The 15,200-nt window shown below is 42.8% G+C and overlaps 1 protein-coding gene across 6 annotated transcripts in view; it reads left to right on the plus strand.

Annotated features, from left to right (window-relative positions):
* Positions 1-15,200, plus strand: part of RXRA (retinoid X receptor alpha) — a 417,621-nt gene that overhangs the window by 293,560 nt on the left and 108,861 nt on the right. For all 6 annotated transcript variants that reach the window (XM_069241578.1, XM_069241577.1, XM_069241575.1 and 3 more), the window contains one exon: positions 6,979-7,235. In XM_069241578.1, the coding sequence (XP_069097679.1) occupies positions 6,979-7,235 (257 nt within the window). The remainder of the gene's footprint in view (positions 1-6,978; positions 7,236-15,200) is intronic.

Here is a 15,200-nt window from a genome sequence, read left to right on the forward strand (position 1 = left end):
CCTGGCCTAGGGCGGTGGTTGAACGTGCCATGTGAGTCGTATAACCTGTCTGTGACCTTCGGAACATATTTCTGATTTCATTCTGTGTCTCTACAGCGCTTAGGAGCAGGGCGGGAGGGAAGAGCGTCCCTTTTCACTCTCTACACGAGCTCTTTGCGCCAGAGTCCCCTCTAACAAAATGTCAGTTTATTCCTTGTCATTTCATATCTGATTATTTTTTTTTTGTACGTCTTAACTCTGACTTCCCTTGCTAGCTATTTAGGACTGCAATGTTTTATTTTTAAAATCCTGGCTAGGGAAAGCTTTAAGTGCCGTTTAAGCAGTTTCAAGGGACGTGGATGGGTGCACGGAGGGGGCCGTTGTGCTCAAGAAAGTGTAGGCTTGTGAAGATAGGCCTTGGGTTTCTTTCCAGCCTCATCTTCCCTGTTAGTAATTTCAAGTTACTCATTTTTTAGGTCAAGTGCTTTGACCTGTTGTAAGTATTGTGGGCTTTTTTTTATAATGCCCACCTCACGCCCATCACTTTCAGTCGTTCGTGGGCTTGCCTTTAAAAAATCCCTTGATATCATTGGTAATTGCGTTACGTTTGTCCCGCCTTGGGGAGGTTTTGTTACTGCCTTGCAGACTGACCCTGTTACATGGATAACTCACTCATGACTGGAACTTTTTTTTTTTTTTTTTACACAGCTGAGAGTAGTTTGTGTTTTAAGGGTCTTGTTTGTAATGTTATTGTAGTAGGACTGCAAGCCCTGAAAATGTGTAATTTACTGTGCCGCCTAGGGGCTAAATGTATGGTTACATTGCAATACTTTGTTATTTTTTTTATATGGTTATGCTCTCCAGAGGCTAACTGTATGGTAACATGACAGTGTTTCTTATAAATACTATTTTCATTGTGGTGTCCTTTAGGAGCTGTTCTGAGCATTACAGTCTAATGCCAACGTTTATTTTTGATAAAGGTTTTTATTGGGTATATATGCTGATTGTATATACATTTATTGATCTCTCCTAATTGCAATTATGACCATGATTCAGGCCAACTTTACATCCTTGCTACACTATGACTGTGTGAACACTTTTAATAGGTTTGGGTGACCCTTTTAGTTTATTTCTCTCATTACTCCATTGCTGTCTTGTTGTGTGAATTGTGCTAGCCAGCCAGCAACTCTGATGGTGGATGGTGAATGTGGTATTCTATTGGAATTAGCATGGAAGATTTAAATTAGGATGCTAAATGGCAACATTTTCATTTTTGGCTGCAGATAGAGGAAGAAGGCAAATGGAAGTGCTTTAGTTATATGCAGGGCCACTCGAATGATGTGGCAGGAAAAGACCAAATTATGAGGCACGGGTTGACCAATTTATTTAGCAAAAAAGTCCAGTTATGAATTTACAGTGCCAATAGCTCTAAATCAAGGAAAGGAGAGATCCATTGCATTACAAATGCCTGTTTATCCTAACGATTATTAAATCAGGAGATGAAAACTCATGTGCACCATGCAGTAGAGAGACCATCAGCTTCTCCATCCTGGAGAAAAAATACAGATAGGGTGACCAGAATTTTAAAGCCCAAAACCAGGGCATTTCACAAAAATAGAAGAAGGACTACATATTTACATCAATCCAGTGCATGGAATGACAGCGGTCATCAGCATAGAATTACAGAAGAGGCACTAAAAATATAAATAAGTTGCAATTTTTTAAAGTCAGTGTAATGCCTGTTAATTAAATTAGTTTCATAATACCTGCTAAGTACCTCTGCTTTGAAAAACAAAAAGAAAATAACTTCCCACCGGTTTCAGGCGACTCTAACTTTAAAAACCGGGATATGAGTTACATTTCCCAAAATCTGCCAGGACAGCTGGTAATAAAACAGGGACTGTCCGAGCAAATCAGGGACACCTGGTCACTCTACAGGATGTGGGGGCTCCTTAGCCAAAAGAGGGTCTCCGGCAGCCAGCACCTTACCTAAACCCAGTGTTAACCCCACCTCCTGCTGCCCCTGGACAGTACCACCCACCTCAAATGCTTGGGGGTAGAGAGACTAGTGTTTGGCTTCATTGGAACTGGCCCTGAAAGAGGGGTGCTTCACCCCCAGTATGACATCTGGGAGCGCACAGCCCGAATGCCTACAACCTTCGCGACAAGTCCACTTGTTTTTGAGGATGAATTTGACTCCGATATGAAAGTTATTTTTTACTTGAGAAGAAGGGTTTTTCATCTGGTGAATAATAGCGCTTAGAGGCTTGAGGATTGACAAGAGCACAAAAAGCATATCCGAAGTATGGACATCAGTCCTGAAATGAACCAGGGAAAATATGTTAACAATTTCTTCTGCGTTGTTTTCTAATTTCCCAACCAGGCCTGAATCTGCCCTTTTGAAGAGATGTCAGTCTTAGCATTTACCGCTGAAGTTAAAAAACGCAGATGAGGATAGGATAAGCTGCCCGATGCAGAGCTCTGACAAAGCTGACTTTATTTAGCCCTGTCTTCTTAGCTCGATCACTCCAGATTTGAAGCCTCATGGACAGTCAATCCTGCTGTAAAGTGCTGAACTGAGATTGAGAGATTGGGTGGAGGTTTTTAGGAGAGCTCTTGCCTCACCATCACCCCCCTACAGTGCTCCAGCCAGGACTGTCAGCGTAATGAGCTCTGGTTGGTTGAACTTTGGAAACCTGGAATTCACAGGCTCTTTGACCATTAGTACCAGGTCAGGGATGGAGCTCCTAAGAGGAGCATCACACTTAGTTCCACCCTCTGGATTTCCAGGGAAACCCAGGCTTCACATCTCTTTCTCCACTTGTCGGTTTTGTCGCTAAAATGAACTGGCTAAGTGCATTTCTCAGAAATCACTAGATCAGAGGTGTCCAGCGTTGGTCCATGATGGTCATATCTGTGTCAGGTTATCAGGATAATCACTGACTGTTGAAATACTTCTATATGGATTTGTTGTAATGCGCATTTTGTCCATGTAGATATCTGAAAGTCCGGATCAGAGTTGGGTGCCAATGTGATCGATATAATTAACCACAAACAAATAAATACATATCAACCCCATAAAACAAGGACATTGAAGGCTAATCCAGTGTTTTTGTTCTCCCTTTCCATCACGGGCTGTGCAGAGGCATTTTAAGGTATGGGCAAAGTGGGCATGCCCATGGCCGTAACCTTCTGGGGGGGCAACTGATAGATCAGCTTTGTTCTCCACACAGTCCTGCCCTGATGACCTTCAATGGTTCTTGAACATAAATTGTTTTAAATACAAATTTTCTTCATTTATGTTTAATACGGGTCATGTGTGAGAGTTTATTACCAGGGCTTGTGCAGCGATTTTTGCATAATAATAGATTTGCTGCATTTGCCACGTAATCCACCACCTGCTGCATAATCTGCTGATTTGAATAAAAACAATATTTCTAGCTCAAACGGTTCAAAAGTTAGTAAAAATGCAGGGACTTGTTGCTGTGCAGTGAAAGGCCCTTTTCAAAGCTAGACCTGTCACCATGTTGTTGATTATTGCTATTCTTGGGTATTAAAATGGTACTAATGAGGTGCAACCAATGCTCAGACAGTGTTACAAAGTTTAAAAACGACAAAATAATTAAGTAATACTTTTTCAAAAATGTGCCGCATTATGCTACATAATTTGCCTTTTCTTGCTGCATGATTTACTCAACCCTGCTGCATAATTTACCCTCTCCTGCCTCATAATTCCAGAGGCTCTGTCTATTAGATACATTTTGCAGACAAATATTGTTTGTTTTTCCACACCATGCAACCTCCATAAAAAAGTTCCTTTTAGATCTAAACAGGATGTCACAAATGAGAAATGGCAGTCAGCCACAGAGGTTATTTGCAGTAATATTATGGAGCTGCTGCTGTGTTACAATATTGAAAACACATATCACTGCTCCCAGAATGTTAGATGGAAACACATTTATAATTTGGACCAGTGTGTCTGTGCAGTGTCGGTGATCAGGCCAAAGAGAATATGAAAAAGCAGAAAGTGGATCATAAATTTAAAGCTGTTCCGAGCTGGGGCCCCCAAAATAAGTTGGGCCGAGGGCACCCAAAATCCTTAAGATGTACATGGGGCTATGCAGATTGCAGCCAGGGCAAGGCCTATTTGAATAGATCAGTACTAGGTAGACCTACAGCAGTAAGTTGGACTCCCGCCTCACCTTTGCCTGATTCACGGTTGGCCCTTTGCGAGCTCCAGTGACATGGCTTAGTTTAGTTTTAGATTTAGTTTACAGCAGTTATGTTAACCACCCACTGGTGCCACTTCAGAATCACTAATTCTGGATGTAACGCCACATACCTTCTAACCCCGTGATATGTCCTTTGACCCAGTGCTTGAAATGGAAAAACAGAAGTGCAGGTACTCAGTACCAGAGTGAGAAGTGCTGGTACTCTCCGATTAAAAGTATTGCGTTTTAAAAAATTTATTTTTAGAAGTGCAGGTACTCTCCCTCTAAAAATAAAAAAGTACCGGTACTCTGTACCGGACAGTACCGGCCCATTTAGAACACTGCTTTGACCCCAAAGGGAATCACGCACATTCATTAAACATTGTTTAGTGAACGCTAGAGACTGAAGCATGCTAGTAAACAGTGGTGAACAGAAGACAAGAAGAAAAACATCCACAAAAAACTAGTAAAAGCTGAAGGCGTGCCTACTCAAAAACAGTAGAGAGACTAGTTGAGTAACAGGGACTATGGACATTGCACAGAACAGAAGATACCTGTGACCTTGAAGTAGGGTAATAGTTCTTATTTAATTGGCAGCATTTCTGAAATTGAAAGGTTGAGGATGCCCTCCCTCCCTTTGTGGCCAGCAGGCTACATACATAGCTGCAGCAAGGGCCCAAGCCACTGAGATATCCATACCATCTAAAAAGCGGATGGTGTTATGTTATTCCATGCTCATTACATGTTGAACTAAAACCAGGGCTTTAAGTTGGCCGGGTCCTTCTGGGTCTCATTCCTGGTAGTAATTAAAAACAGACATTGAAATGGATACCTATTAGATCCTATATAATTCTTAAACTTACAGGTAAAATTACTGATCGATTTTTTGACAATGAATGTAAAAACACTTAAGGTAATCCATGTCAGCGATTTAGTTCCTGTATATCTTTTATATGTTTTACTTAGCCTTGCATTCCCTAAGAGTGTTAGCTATTGCCAGGCTGCTGCTTGTGTGTATTTTTCCTGTGTAACATATTACCCTTAAGAACATATATCCTGCTTTAACTTAAACAGCTAATGATCAATGACAAAGCCAATAGCCCTTCCTGGTTTTATGTGTATGTCAGTAGTTGTGTTATATATCTAGATGTCATAACAGAAAGCTCATAGAGGCACCAAAATACCAGTTGGTTAGTACTCTGCGGGAATCACAGAGATTTTATTTACATGTTTAAACCACACCTTTAATGACATAGGCCACTCCCCTTTTAAAATCCTCCCAGTTTTTTCACCGATGAAAGTCCTGAATAATACCATCTATTATAGATGAATAGTAGGGTTTTCTGTAAAAAAGGACAACACGTTACTAAGTCATACAGTATTTCACTGTTTACGTGGCTATGGTATGACCTGAACAAACACATGCTTGCACACATACACAGTCTTTCTCTCTCTCCATCTCTTTCTCTCTATGGCTCCCTTTCCCTCTCTTTTTCTATCTCTCTATCTTTCCTTGTTCTGTTGATGGGCCCCCCTTCCCTCTATAAGTCAAAGATGATCAGGGCGCCATTATTCTGTTGCCAAAGAAGCCTTTCTGGTCTAAAAATGGATGTTTAGGGTGAAGCTGCAGCAGTCCGACTGGAGGCGAAAACCAAGGTAGATAAAAGATTCCAGCATGGCTTATTATATTAGAATATTTTGAAAAGGGCCTTCGGGAAGGTGGGAAGCAGCGCAGGTGCGGATGACCACTTCTGGTCCAGTCTCCTGTATCAAGGATGTCTGCCCAAGACCCATCACAGGCACAGGTCCGTATCCTTTCTTCAGAGTGGAAGAGCGTCTGATGGATGCCCCCCCTCCAGTCCATGGCTTCAAGAAGAACAGGTTTTGGGGCTTCAGTGTGTCCAGCAATCTGCCGTCGTCCTCCTGGGATCCAGTTAGTCCACTCTTAAGATACCTCCTGTAACGCTCTACCTAGTAAAGAGATCATTTCAAGGCTGTGGCTTATGGTTGTGGTGATCATGTAGCGGTGGGACGTTCACATTGGTAGCAAACCCAAAGGGAGCTGCACTTCCTTCCTATAACCTCCAGGCTGGGGGTACAAGGCAACTCATCTTTGACTCAAGTTCACCTTTCATTTCTATTCGTGCTGTGGCCCAAGTAATCTTTCAGAGTAACCTTTTAATTAATAACAAATAAGTCTTGATTTTCAATTTTGGACCCCTGTTAAACCAATATCTTCACGTTGAACAAGTATCCTACCTGCTGGTTAGAGGTGTGCGAACATCATTGGTCGCGAAACGCAGATTGAATTGGTTTATGATCCATCACTTCCCATCTTAGTTTCTCTTCCCCTCTCAGCTAGTTTGGCCAAGGAGCATGTTTATCCAACTCAGTCTTTCAAATTCTGCTGATAACATAATAGTATTAAATTATGTTACTGTGGTACCTGTAATTTAAGCACTAAGAAATGGCAAAAAGTGCAGTCTTTCGCACTATTAGAAAAAGGTATAATCTAAATTATTGGGAGACCCTGACCCTTTATGAGACCCTGCTGCTAGATCCATCTTTGAAACAGTGACAAAATGGGCGAGTCTCATGCAGGAAGTTCTCACTCTGAGGTGTCTGTCGGCAACAAGTACATGATTGGGTAGAACACTCTAGCAGGAACAGTGCTTTGTCTCTGAGCACATGAAACGTTTAATGAATATGCATTTGCATTAGGAATGTAAAGAGTTTTGTATCATAAGTTATCAATAAACGTTTGATCTGTTTCTTTCATTTCTTGCAGATTATTGCACGCAAGTCAGCCCACCATCGCTGAGTTCTCCAAGCGGGCGTTCTGGCATGACTGCGCCTGTTCTGCATCCATCCCTTGGTGGGCCCGGCCTCAGCCCGACATTGAGTTCCCCCAATCAGCTCCATTCACCCATCGGGGGTCTGAATGGGATGGGCCCTCCCTTCTCCGTCATCAATTCTCCTATGGGCCCTCACTCCGTGTCCGTCCCTTCAACCCCCACCCTCGGCTATGGGACCAGCAGCCCACAGGTAAGTGCCGGAGAAAGAATTCATTCCTTAGTTAGTGTAAGAGTCCTCTAAGCTAGATGTCTACCAGCTGGGCTCCAACTGAGTTTATGTATTACATTTCTTATAATAGACTGTGATTGGCCCTGAATCTTATCTGCAGCTCCTTGGTTTTTCCTTTAAGTGTCATATATTTCCTATAAATCGACCCTACCTTATTGCGAGACATCATCTAGTAGATTTAGAAGGTATTAGTTGGAGGTTTTTCAACAACGTGCGTAGCCACACCCGTGGCGATGAAATTACAGTATAGTGAATGATACCCCCAAGATAAAGACACTTTGTGTATGTGTTTAGGGAAGTAACAATATTTCCTATTTCTTTCTATCTTGCGTAGTATATAGGTCCTAGCTTTATGTTCCCTGCCTTTTTAGTATACAGCGCTTTGTATACACTTCAACTACCGCTGCTAATTAATTTTCTCGTTAGTTTTTTTAAAGTTCAGTAAGCATTGTATATAACAGTGCAGTTATTTCTATATCTAATCTCTCTCTCTCTCTCTCTCTCTCTATATATATATATATATATATTTGGCACAGTTCTAAAGTGAGCTATAATTCTGGCTCAAAATTGTGAAAACACTAAAATTCCCTGTTATGGTTAACAATGCATACAGGGAGTGCAGAATTATTAGGCAAGTTGTATTTTTGAGGATTAATTTTATTATTGAACAACAACCATGTTCTCAATGAACCCAAAAAACTCATTAATATCAAAGCTGAATATTTTTGGAAGTAGTTTTTAGTTTGTTTTTAGTTTTAGCTATGTTAGGGGGATATCTGTGTGTGCAGGTGACTATTACTGTGCATAATTATTAGGCAACTTAACAAAAAAAAATATATACCCATTTCAATTATTTATTATTACCAGTGAAACCAATATAACATCTCAACATTCACAAATATACATTTCTGACATTCAAAAACAAAACAAAAACAAATCAGTGACCAATATAGCCACCTTTCTTTGCAAGGACACTCAAAAGCCTGCCATCCATGGATTCTGTCAGTGTTTTGATCTGTTCACCATCAACATTGCGTGCAGCAGCAACCACAGCCTCCCAGACACTGTTCAGAGAGGTGTACTGTTTTCCCTCCTTGTAAATCTCACATTTGATGATGGACCACAGGTTCTCAATGGGGTTCAGATCAGGTGAACAAGGAGGCCATGTCATTAGATTTCCTTCTTTTATACCCTTTCTTGCCAGCCACGCTGTGGAGTACTTGGACGCGTGTGATGGAGCATTGTCCTGCATGAAAACCATGTTTTTCTTGAAGGATGCAGACTTCTTCCTGTACCACTGCTTGAAGAAGGTGTCTTCCAGGAACTGGCAGTAGGACTGTGAGTTGAGCTTGACTCCATCCTCAACCCGAAAAGGCCCCACAAGCTCATCTTTGATGATACCAGCCCAAACCAGTACTCCACCTCCACCTTGCTGGCGTCTGAGTCGGACTGGAGCTCTCTGCCCTTTACCAATCCAGCCACGGGCCCATCCATCTGGCCCATCAAGACTCACTCTAATTTCATCAATCCATAAAACCTTAGAAAAATCAGTCTTGAGATATTTCTTGGCCCAGTCTTGACGTTTCAGCTTGTGTGTCTTGTTCAGTGGTGGTCGTCTTTCAGCCTTTCTTACCTTGGCCATGTCTCAGAGTATTGCACACCTTGTGCTTTTGGGCACTCCAGTGATGTTGCACCTCTGAAATATGGCCAAACTGGTGGCAAGTGGCATCGTGGCAGCTGCACGCTTGACTTTTCTCAGTTCATGGGCAGTTATTTTGCGCCTTGGTTTTTCCACACGCTTCTTGCGACCCTGTTGACTATTTTGAATGAAACGCTTGATTGTTCGATGATCACGCTTCAGAAGCTTTGCAATTTTAAGAGTGCTGCATCCCTCTGCAAGATATCTCACTATTTTTGACTTTTCTGAGCCTGTCAAGTCCTTCTTTTGACCCATTTTGCCAAAGGAAAGGAAGTTGCCTAATAATTATGCACACCTGATATAGGGTGTTGATGTCATTAGACCACACCCCTTCTCATTACAGAGATGCACATCACCTAATATGCTTAATTGGTAGTAGGCTTTCAAGCCTATACAGCTTGGAGTAAGACAACATGCATAAAGAGGATGATGTGGTCAAAATACTCATTTGCCTAATAATTCTGCACTCCCTGTATAGAACATGCAATAACTCACGCCACCCGCAGTGGCGCTATGTTGTTCTCCTATTTGCTTCTTTGTTTGTTTCTGTACCTTTGAAGAGTTGGTATTTTAGAGCATGCCTGGTGATGCAAATTATGGCATGTGTTGTGTGCATTACTAACCATAACTGGCAAATTTCAGGTGGTGTGACAAGTTTGAGCCAAAATCTCACTTTTAAAATTTCACACTTTAAAAAAAAAAAATCAGGGAATTTAATTGCTTTTTATGATTTACTTAATTTTCAACCATTTGGCCATGCACAATGGGGTCTTCGGCCATGTTGTGCTTCCAACCTGCTAAGGCGTACAACCCACACAGTGTATGGCCTTTGGCTGTGCCCTGTAAGATTGGCTGCAGGGCATAGCCTGGTGCTCAACCCGCGATGGCCACCCAAACCCCACAGGAGATGGCCTGCCATGTGCCCATTCTGTGATCTGCATCTCCTTTGGCCATGCCCTCTTCCCCATTGCCTTCGTCTGTGTACAGAGAAGGTTTGGTTGCAGGGCTTGCCTGGCCTTGCACCAGGCTTAATTTTCTAGCTGCCAAATTTCATGCTGATTAATTGAAAAGAGCCAAAGTTATTGGTGAATGAAACTCGAATTACCCTTGCATTTATATCTGCCCATCCACAAAGGATTTTCTTAAACCTTGACTTAACCAATAGTAAGCTAAACCAACTAAACATGTGGTAAATTTTGTGTGAATTAATTGAACAGTGCCATATTTATTAACAGAAAACACTTCTTTCGCTCCCCGTTGAGATCCCCACCCTCCTTGATGAACCTGCATGAACCTGTATGAAAAAAACAAGTGTAGACTAAACATACTGAGTCTGGCAGATTTTGTGCAGCTCCATCTGATGGTGCCCAAGTTATTAGCAGATCGAAAATGTTTTGACCCATTTCTTTAGCGTCTATCCTTCCCTGGCTCTGCTCTAAAGCAAAAATACCTTCACCGAGTGTCAGTTGCTTAGAGCCTGCCACATTTGATTCATATTCATCAAATAATACCAGTGTTATAGCAATTGAAAATGTTATGCTCCTCCTTCCCCCTTTTAACTTTGCCCCCATCTATGAATCAGCACAGAACTTTACGTGTAAATCAAAAAAACTATCTTTCCAAACTTCTGCCAAATTTTGTGCAAATTCATCACACAGTGGCAATGTTGTTAGCAAATAGACTCTTTCTGACACCCATTTTTAACTCTGCCCCCCTCGGTGCATCTGCTCAAATGTAGAAATACAAGAAGTTTAAACAGAACAGGTTCACTGTAAAACTTCCTGTAGATCCATCGAACAATGCCAGTGTTATTAGTGAATGTAAAATATTTTGACCCTCTCCTTTAACTGAGCCCCCCACTGGATCTTCATGAAAATTAATATACCTGCACTGGGTATCCCGTCCTAACTATTTGCCACACTTGAAACAGATTGATCAAACAATGCTAAAGTTATAAGCAAATGAAATTTATACTGGACCCTCCACCCCCTTTAACTATCGTCTCTCTTTATGGATCGGCACAAAACTTGACATACCAGTAGATAACTAATCCTTCCTAGCCTCTATCAAGTTTTGTGCTGCTTCATCAACAACGCCAAACCTATTAGCAAATGAACACTTTCTTTGCCTCCTTCCTTTTTCAGCTGCCCAACTCCCCCTTGGCTATGCCAAATACCAAAATTAATCTGAATGTACTGTCTGCCAGATTTCAGGTATTCATTTGAGGAGTTTTATATAGCACGAACATGACCTGTCAGGGTATCAGAGCGCTGTACATATAGCAGTCAACTCATACATAGATGGGAATATGCAAGAAAGAATAAACAGGCAGCTATACAGATAGAATATTCCACTCTGCATGACTACTATTGAAGGAATATATTCATCATAAGCATTTTTACTTCTTTTTTTAAAAAGGTAATTGAGGGGTTTGTCCTTGTTTCAGAAGGCAGTGAGTTCCAAATTCTTGGTGCTAGACCAGAGAAGGGGCGTTTATAAGTTTTTTTTTGTTGAACTTCTGTGGGTTGAACAACAGGGAGTAAGCGCTTCTTGAGGAATGACCACCACCAGATAGTTCGAGTTTTTGGCCAGGTAGACAGGTTTTTATGGTGAAGGGCCTTGTTTATCATGCAAGCTAGCTTCACCTGGATTCTAGCTTCCAGCGGAAACCATTTTAGAGGTTTTAGGTGTTTTGAAATGTGGTTGAATATTCTGGATCCTGATATGAGCCTTGCAGCATATTATTCAAACAGTGCCTTAGTTTTAAGCAAACTAACAAATGGCTTTTTAACTGACAAGATATAAAAAAGTGTTAAACCTTTAAGTCCGACCCAGCACATTTTGTTAAAATGCAATCTTCAAAAAAAAAACTACTTACTAATAACACCAAATCAGTAAAAGCGCACTTTCTCAGTAAAAGTGTACTCCATTTGACGTAGACCACTCAGGTTTTTTTTTCTATCTTTCAGCAAAATTTCCTATGCGAGGTAAAATGGGAAATGAGTCATGTTGTCACCTGTCCTTTTAACTTGTTTCCCTTGAACGGATCTTCACAAAACTTGGCATGCGGAAATGTAGCTGATTGACTTAGTAGATTGGCAAGTTTGATACATAACCGTCCACGGTGTCAAAAGTCATTAGAAAATCAAGAAAAGTATTTTCAGTGGAAAGTACTTGTAAAGCATAAGTACAGAGTGGCAATCACCACTATGTAATATACACACACACACTCATGTCTCCAACTGAAGCCTTTGGGCACTTTCAAACAAAGGGACCGACGTCTGCTACAAATTATATATTTTTATTGGTTTTCTGCTGTCAAACACGTTTCGGTCGCTGTGAGAATGTAACCTCTTTCTAGCATGGTTACCCCCACTTTTGGTCTGTTTGTGAGTGTTTGTCAGTGTTTTTATACTGTCTCACTGGGATCCTGCTAGCTAGGACCCCAGTGCTCATAGTTAAAACCCTATTTGTCAGTGTGTTTTGCCTGTCTCACTGGGATCCTGCTAGCCAGGACCCCAGTGCTCATAGTTTGTGGCCTATTTGTGTGTTGTCAGTATGCTTAACTGTTTTATGCTCGCGCTACTTACCAAATTTGTCACTATAGTTTAGTGACTCCATATTCTAATTCCAATTGGCACACTGGGCCCCCTTATAAGTCTCTAGTATATGGTACCTAGGTACCCAGGGCATTGGGGTTCTAGGAGATCCTTATGGGCTGCAGTAGTTCTTTTGCCACCCATAAGGAGCTCAGACAAACCTTTCTTCAGGACTGCCACCGCAGCCTGAGTGAAATAGTGCCCACACTATTTCACAACCATTTTCACTGCACTTAAGTAACTTATATGTAACATATATGTCTAACCTTCATTTACTGAAGGCTAGGTGCAAAGTTACTAAGTGTGAGGGCACCCTTGCACTAGCAAAGGTGCCCCCATGTTGTCCAGGGCCAATTCCCGGGCCTTTGTTAGTGCAGGGATACCATTACATGCATGCATTTACATATATGCCAATACATATATGTAGCTTCACAATGGTAACTCCAAATATGGCCATGTGAGGTGTCTAAGATCATGGAATTGTCCCCCCATTCCAAATCTGGTATTGGGGGGTCAATCCCATGCACCCTGTGGGTTTCACCATGGACATCCATTACTGCCAAACCAGCTCTCCGAGGTTTCCACTGCAGCTCCAGCTGCTGCCACCTCACAAACAGGTTTCTGCCCTCCTGGAGACTGAGCAGCTCAATCCCAGGAAGGCAAAACAATGCATTTCCTTTGGGAGAAGGTTGTTACACCCCCTCCCTTTGGACATAGGTGTTACAGGCATGGGAGGGGTAGCCTCCCAGAGCCTGTGGAAATGCTTTGAAGGGCACAGATAGTGCCCTTCTTGCATAAGCCAGTCTACACCGGTTCAAGGACCCCCAGTCCCTGCTCTGGTGCGAAACGGGACAAAGGCAAGGGGAGTGACCACTCCCCTGTCCATCACCACCCCAGGGGTGGTGCCCAGAGCTCCTCCAGTGTGTCCCAAGGTGTGGGGACACTCTGGAGACCTCTGAGTGGCCAGTGCCAGCAGGTGACATCAGAGACCCCTCTTGATAGGTGCATACCTCTGTAGGTAGCCAATCCCCCTCTCAGGGCTATTTAGGGTCTCTCCTCTGGGTGTTGCCTCAGATTCAGCTTGCAAGACTCCTCCAGGAATCCTTTGCATCCTCTGCTTCAGATCTGACCATCAGATCAACCACAGACTGCTCCAGGAACCGCTGTAACTTCAACAAAGTATCCAGGACGACTCCTGTGACCTGCAACTTCAGCTCCAGCCAGCATTTGCAACAGAAGAACCGAAGGAATTTCACGTGGAGTGACGGAGTCACTTCCCTGCTTCTGAAGGCACCCTTCTGCAACGACGACCAGTACTCTGGGACTCCTCTCCTGACGATGCGTGCTCCCTGGAACACAGGTGGTGGACCGATGTGACCCAGACTGTCCTAAGGCCCAGCTGTCCAAATTTGGTGGAGGTAAGAGCTTGCCTCCCCGTGCTGCGACAGTACTCCTGTGCACCGCGTCATCTCCAGCTCTTTGGGCTTCTGTGCACTTCTTACAAGAATCCTTCATGCACAGTGTAGCCCAGGTCCCCAGCACTAAATCCTGCGACGCACAACTCGCTGAGTTGTTCTCCGTCGCCGTGGGACCTCCCTTTGTAGTGCTGCGACGACCGTACTTTACATCTACTTTGTCCCGTGTTCTGGGACTCCTGTGGGTGCTGCCTGGTCTTCTGTGGGCTCTCTGAAGTGCTGAGAGCCCCCTCTGTCCCCTCAGTCCGAGTTGAGACCCCCAGGTCCTTCCTGGGTACAGGCAGCTCCACTTTGATGCAAACCACATACTTGCGTGAACCAAGGCTTGGTGGCGGAATCTAGCGACGCAAACGGCCTGCATCCAACAACTTGATGTTGGACATCACCTCCACCAAGCGGGAACCCGTAGCCATCTTCTTTGGTGCTCTTCTGTACTCTTCTTCTTACCAGAGAATCCACTTTTGCACCATCTTCAAGGTTGGCAGGGGCTCCTGTCCTTCCTGGACTCTTCTTCGACTTCTGGACTTGGTCTCCTCTCTCCACAGATCTTCAGGTCCAGCAATTCATTGTTTGTTGCTTTCAGTCTTGCTTGGTTCTTGTAAAATCTTTTATCACGACTTTTAGTGTGTCCTGAGGAAACTTGCTGTATCTTACTCCTGCATTCCTGGGCTCTGGGGTGGGGTACATTACTTACCTTTGGTGTTTTCTTACACACCCAGCGTCCCTCTACACACTACACTTGCCTAGGGGGGAATTCGTGATTCGCTTTCCACTATTTTAGTATATGGTTTGTGTTGCCCCTAGGCCCATTGCAATCTATTGTATTTTCTACTGTTTGCACTATTCTATGACTGTTTACTTATCTGATTTTGGTTACTAGTGTATACATTGTGGATAATATTTACCTCCAGAAAGAGTATTGTCTCTAAGATATTTTTGGCCTTGTGTCACTAAAATAAATTACCTTTATTTTTGGTAACGCTGAGTATTGTCTTTTATTGTGTATAAGTACTGTGTAACTATAGTGGTATTGCAGGAGCTTTACATGTCTCCTAGTTCAGCCTAAGCTGCTCTGCTACAGCTACCTCTAGACAGCCTAAGCTGCTAGAACACTGCCTACGTTTCACCAATAAGGGACAACTGGACCTGGTAT

This window comes from Pleurodeles waltl, chromosome 6 (assembly GCF_031143425.1).
Source record: "Pleurodeles waltl isolate 20211129_DDA chromosome 6, aPleWal1.hap1.20221129, whole genome shotgun sequence".
NCBI lineage: Eukaryota > Metazoa > Chordata > Amphibia > Caudata > Salamandridae > Pleurodeles > Pleurodeles waltl.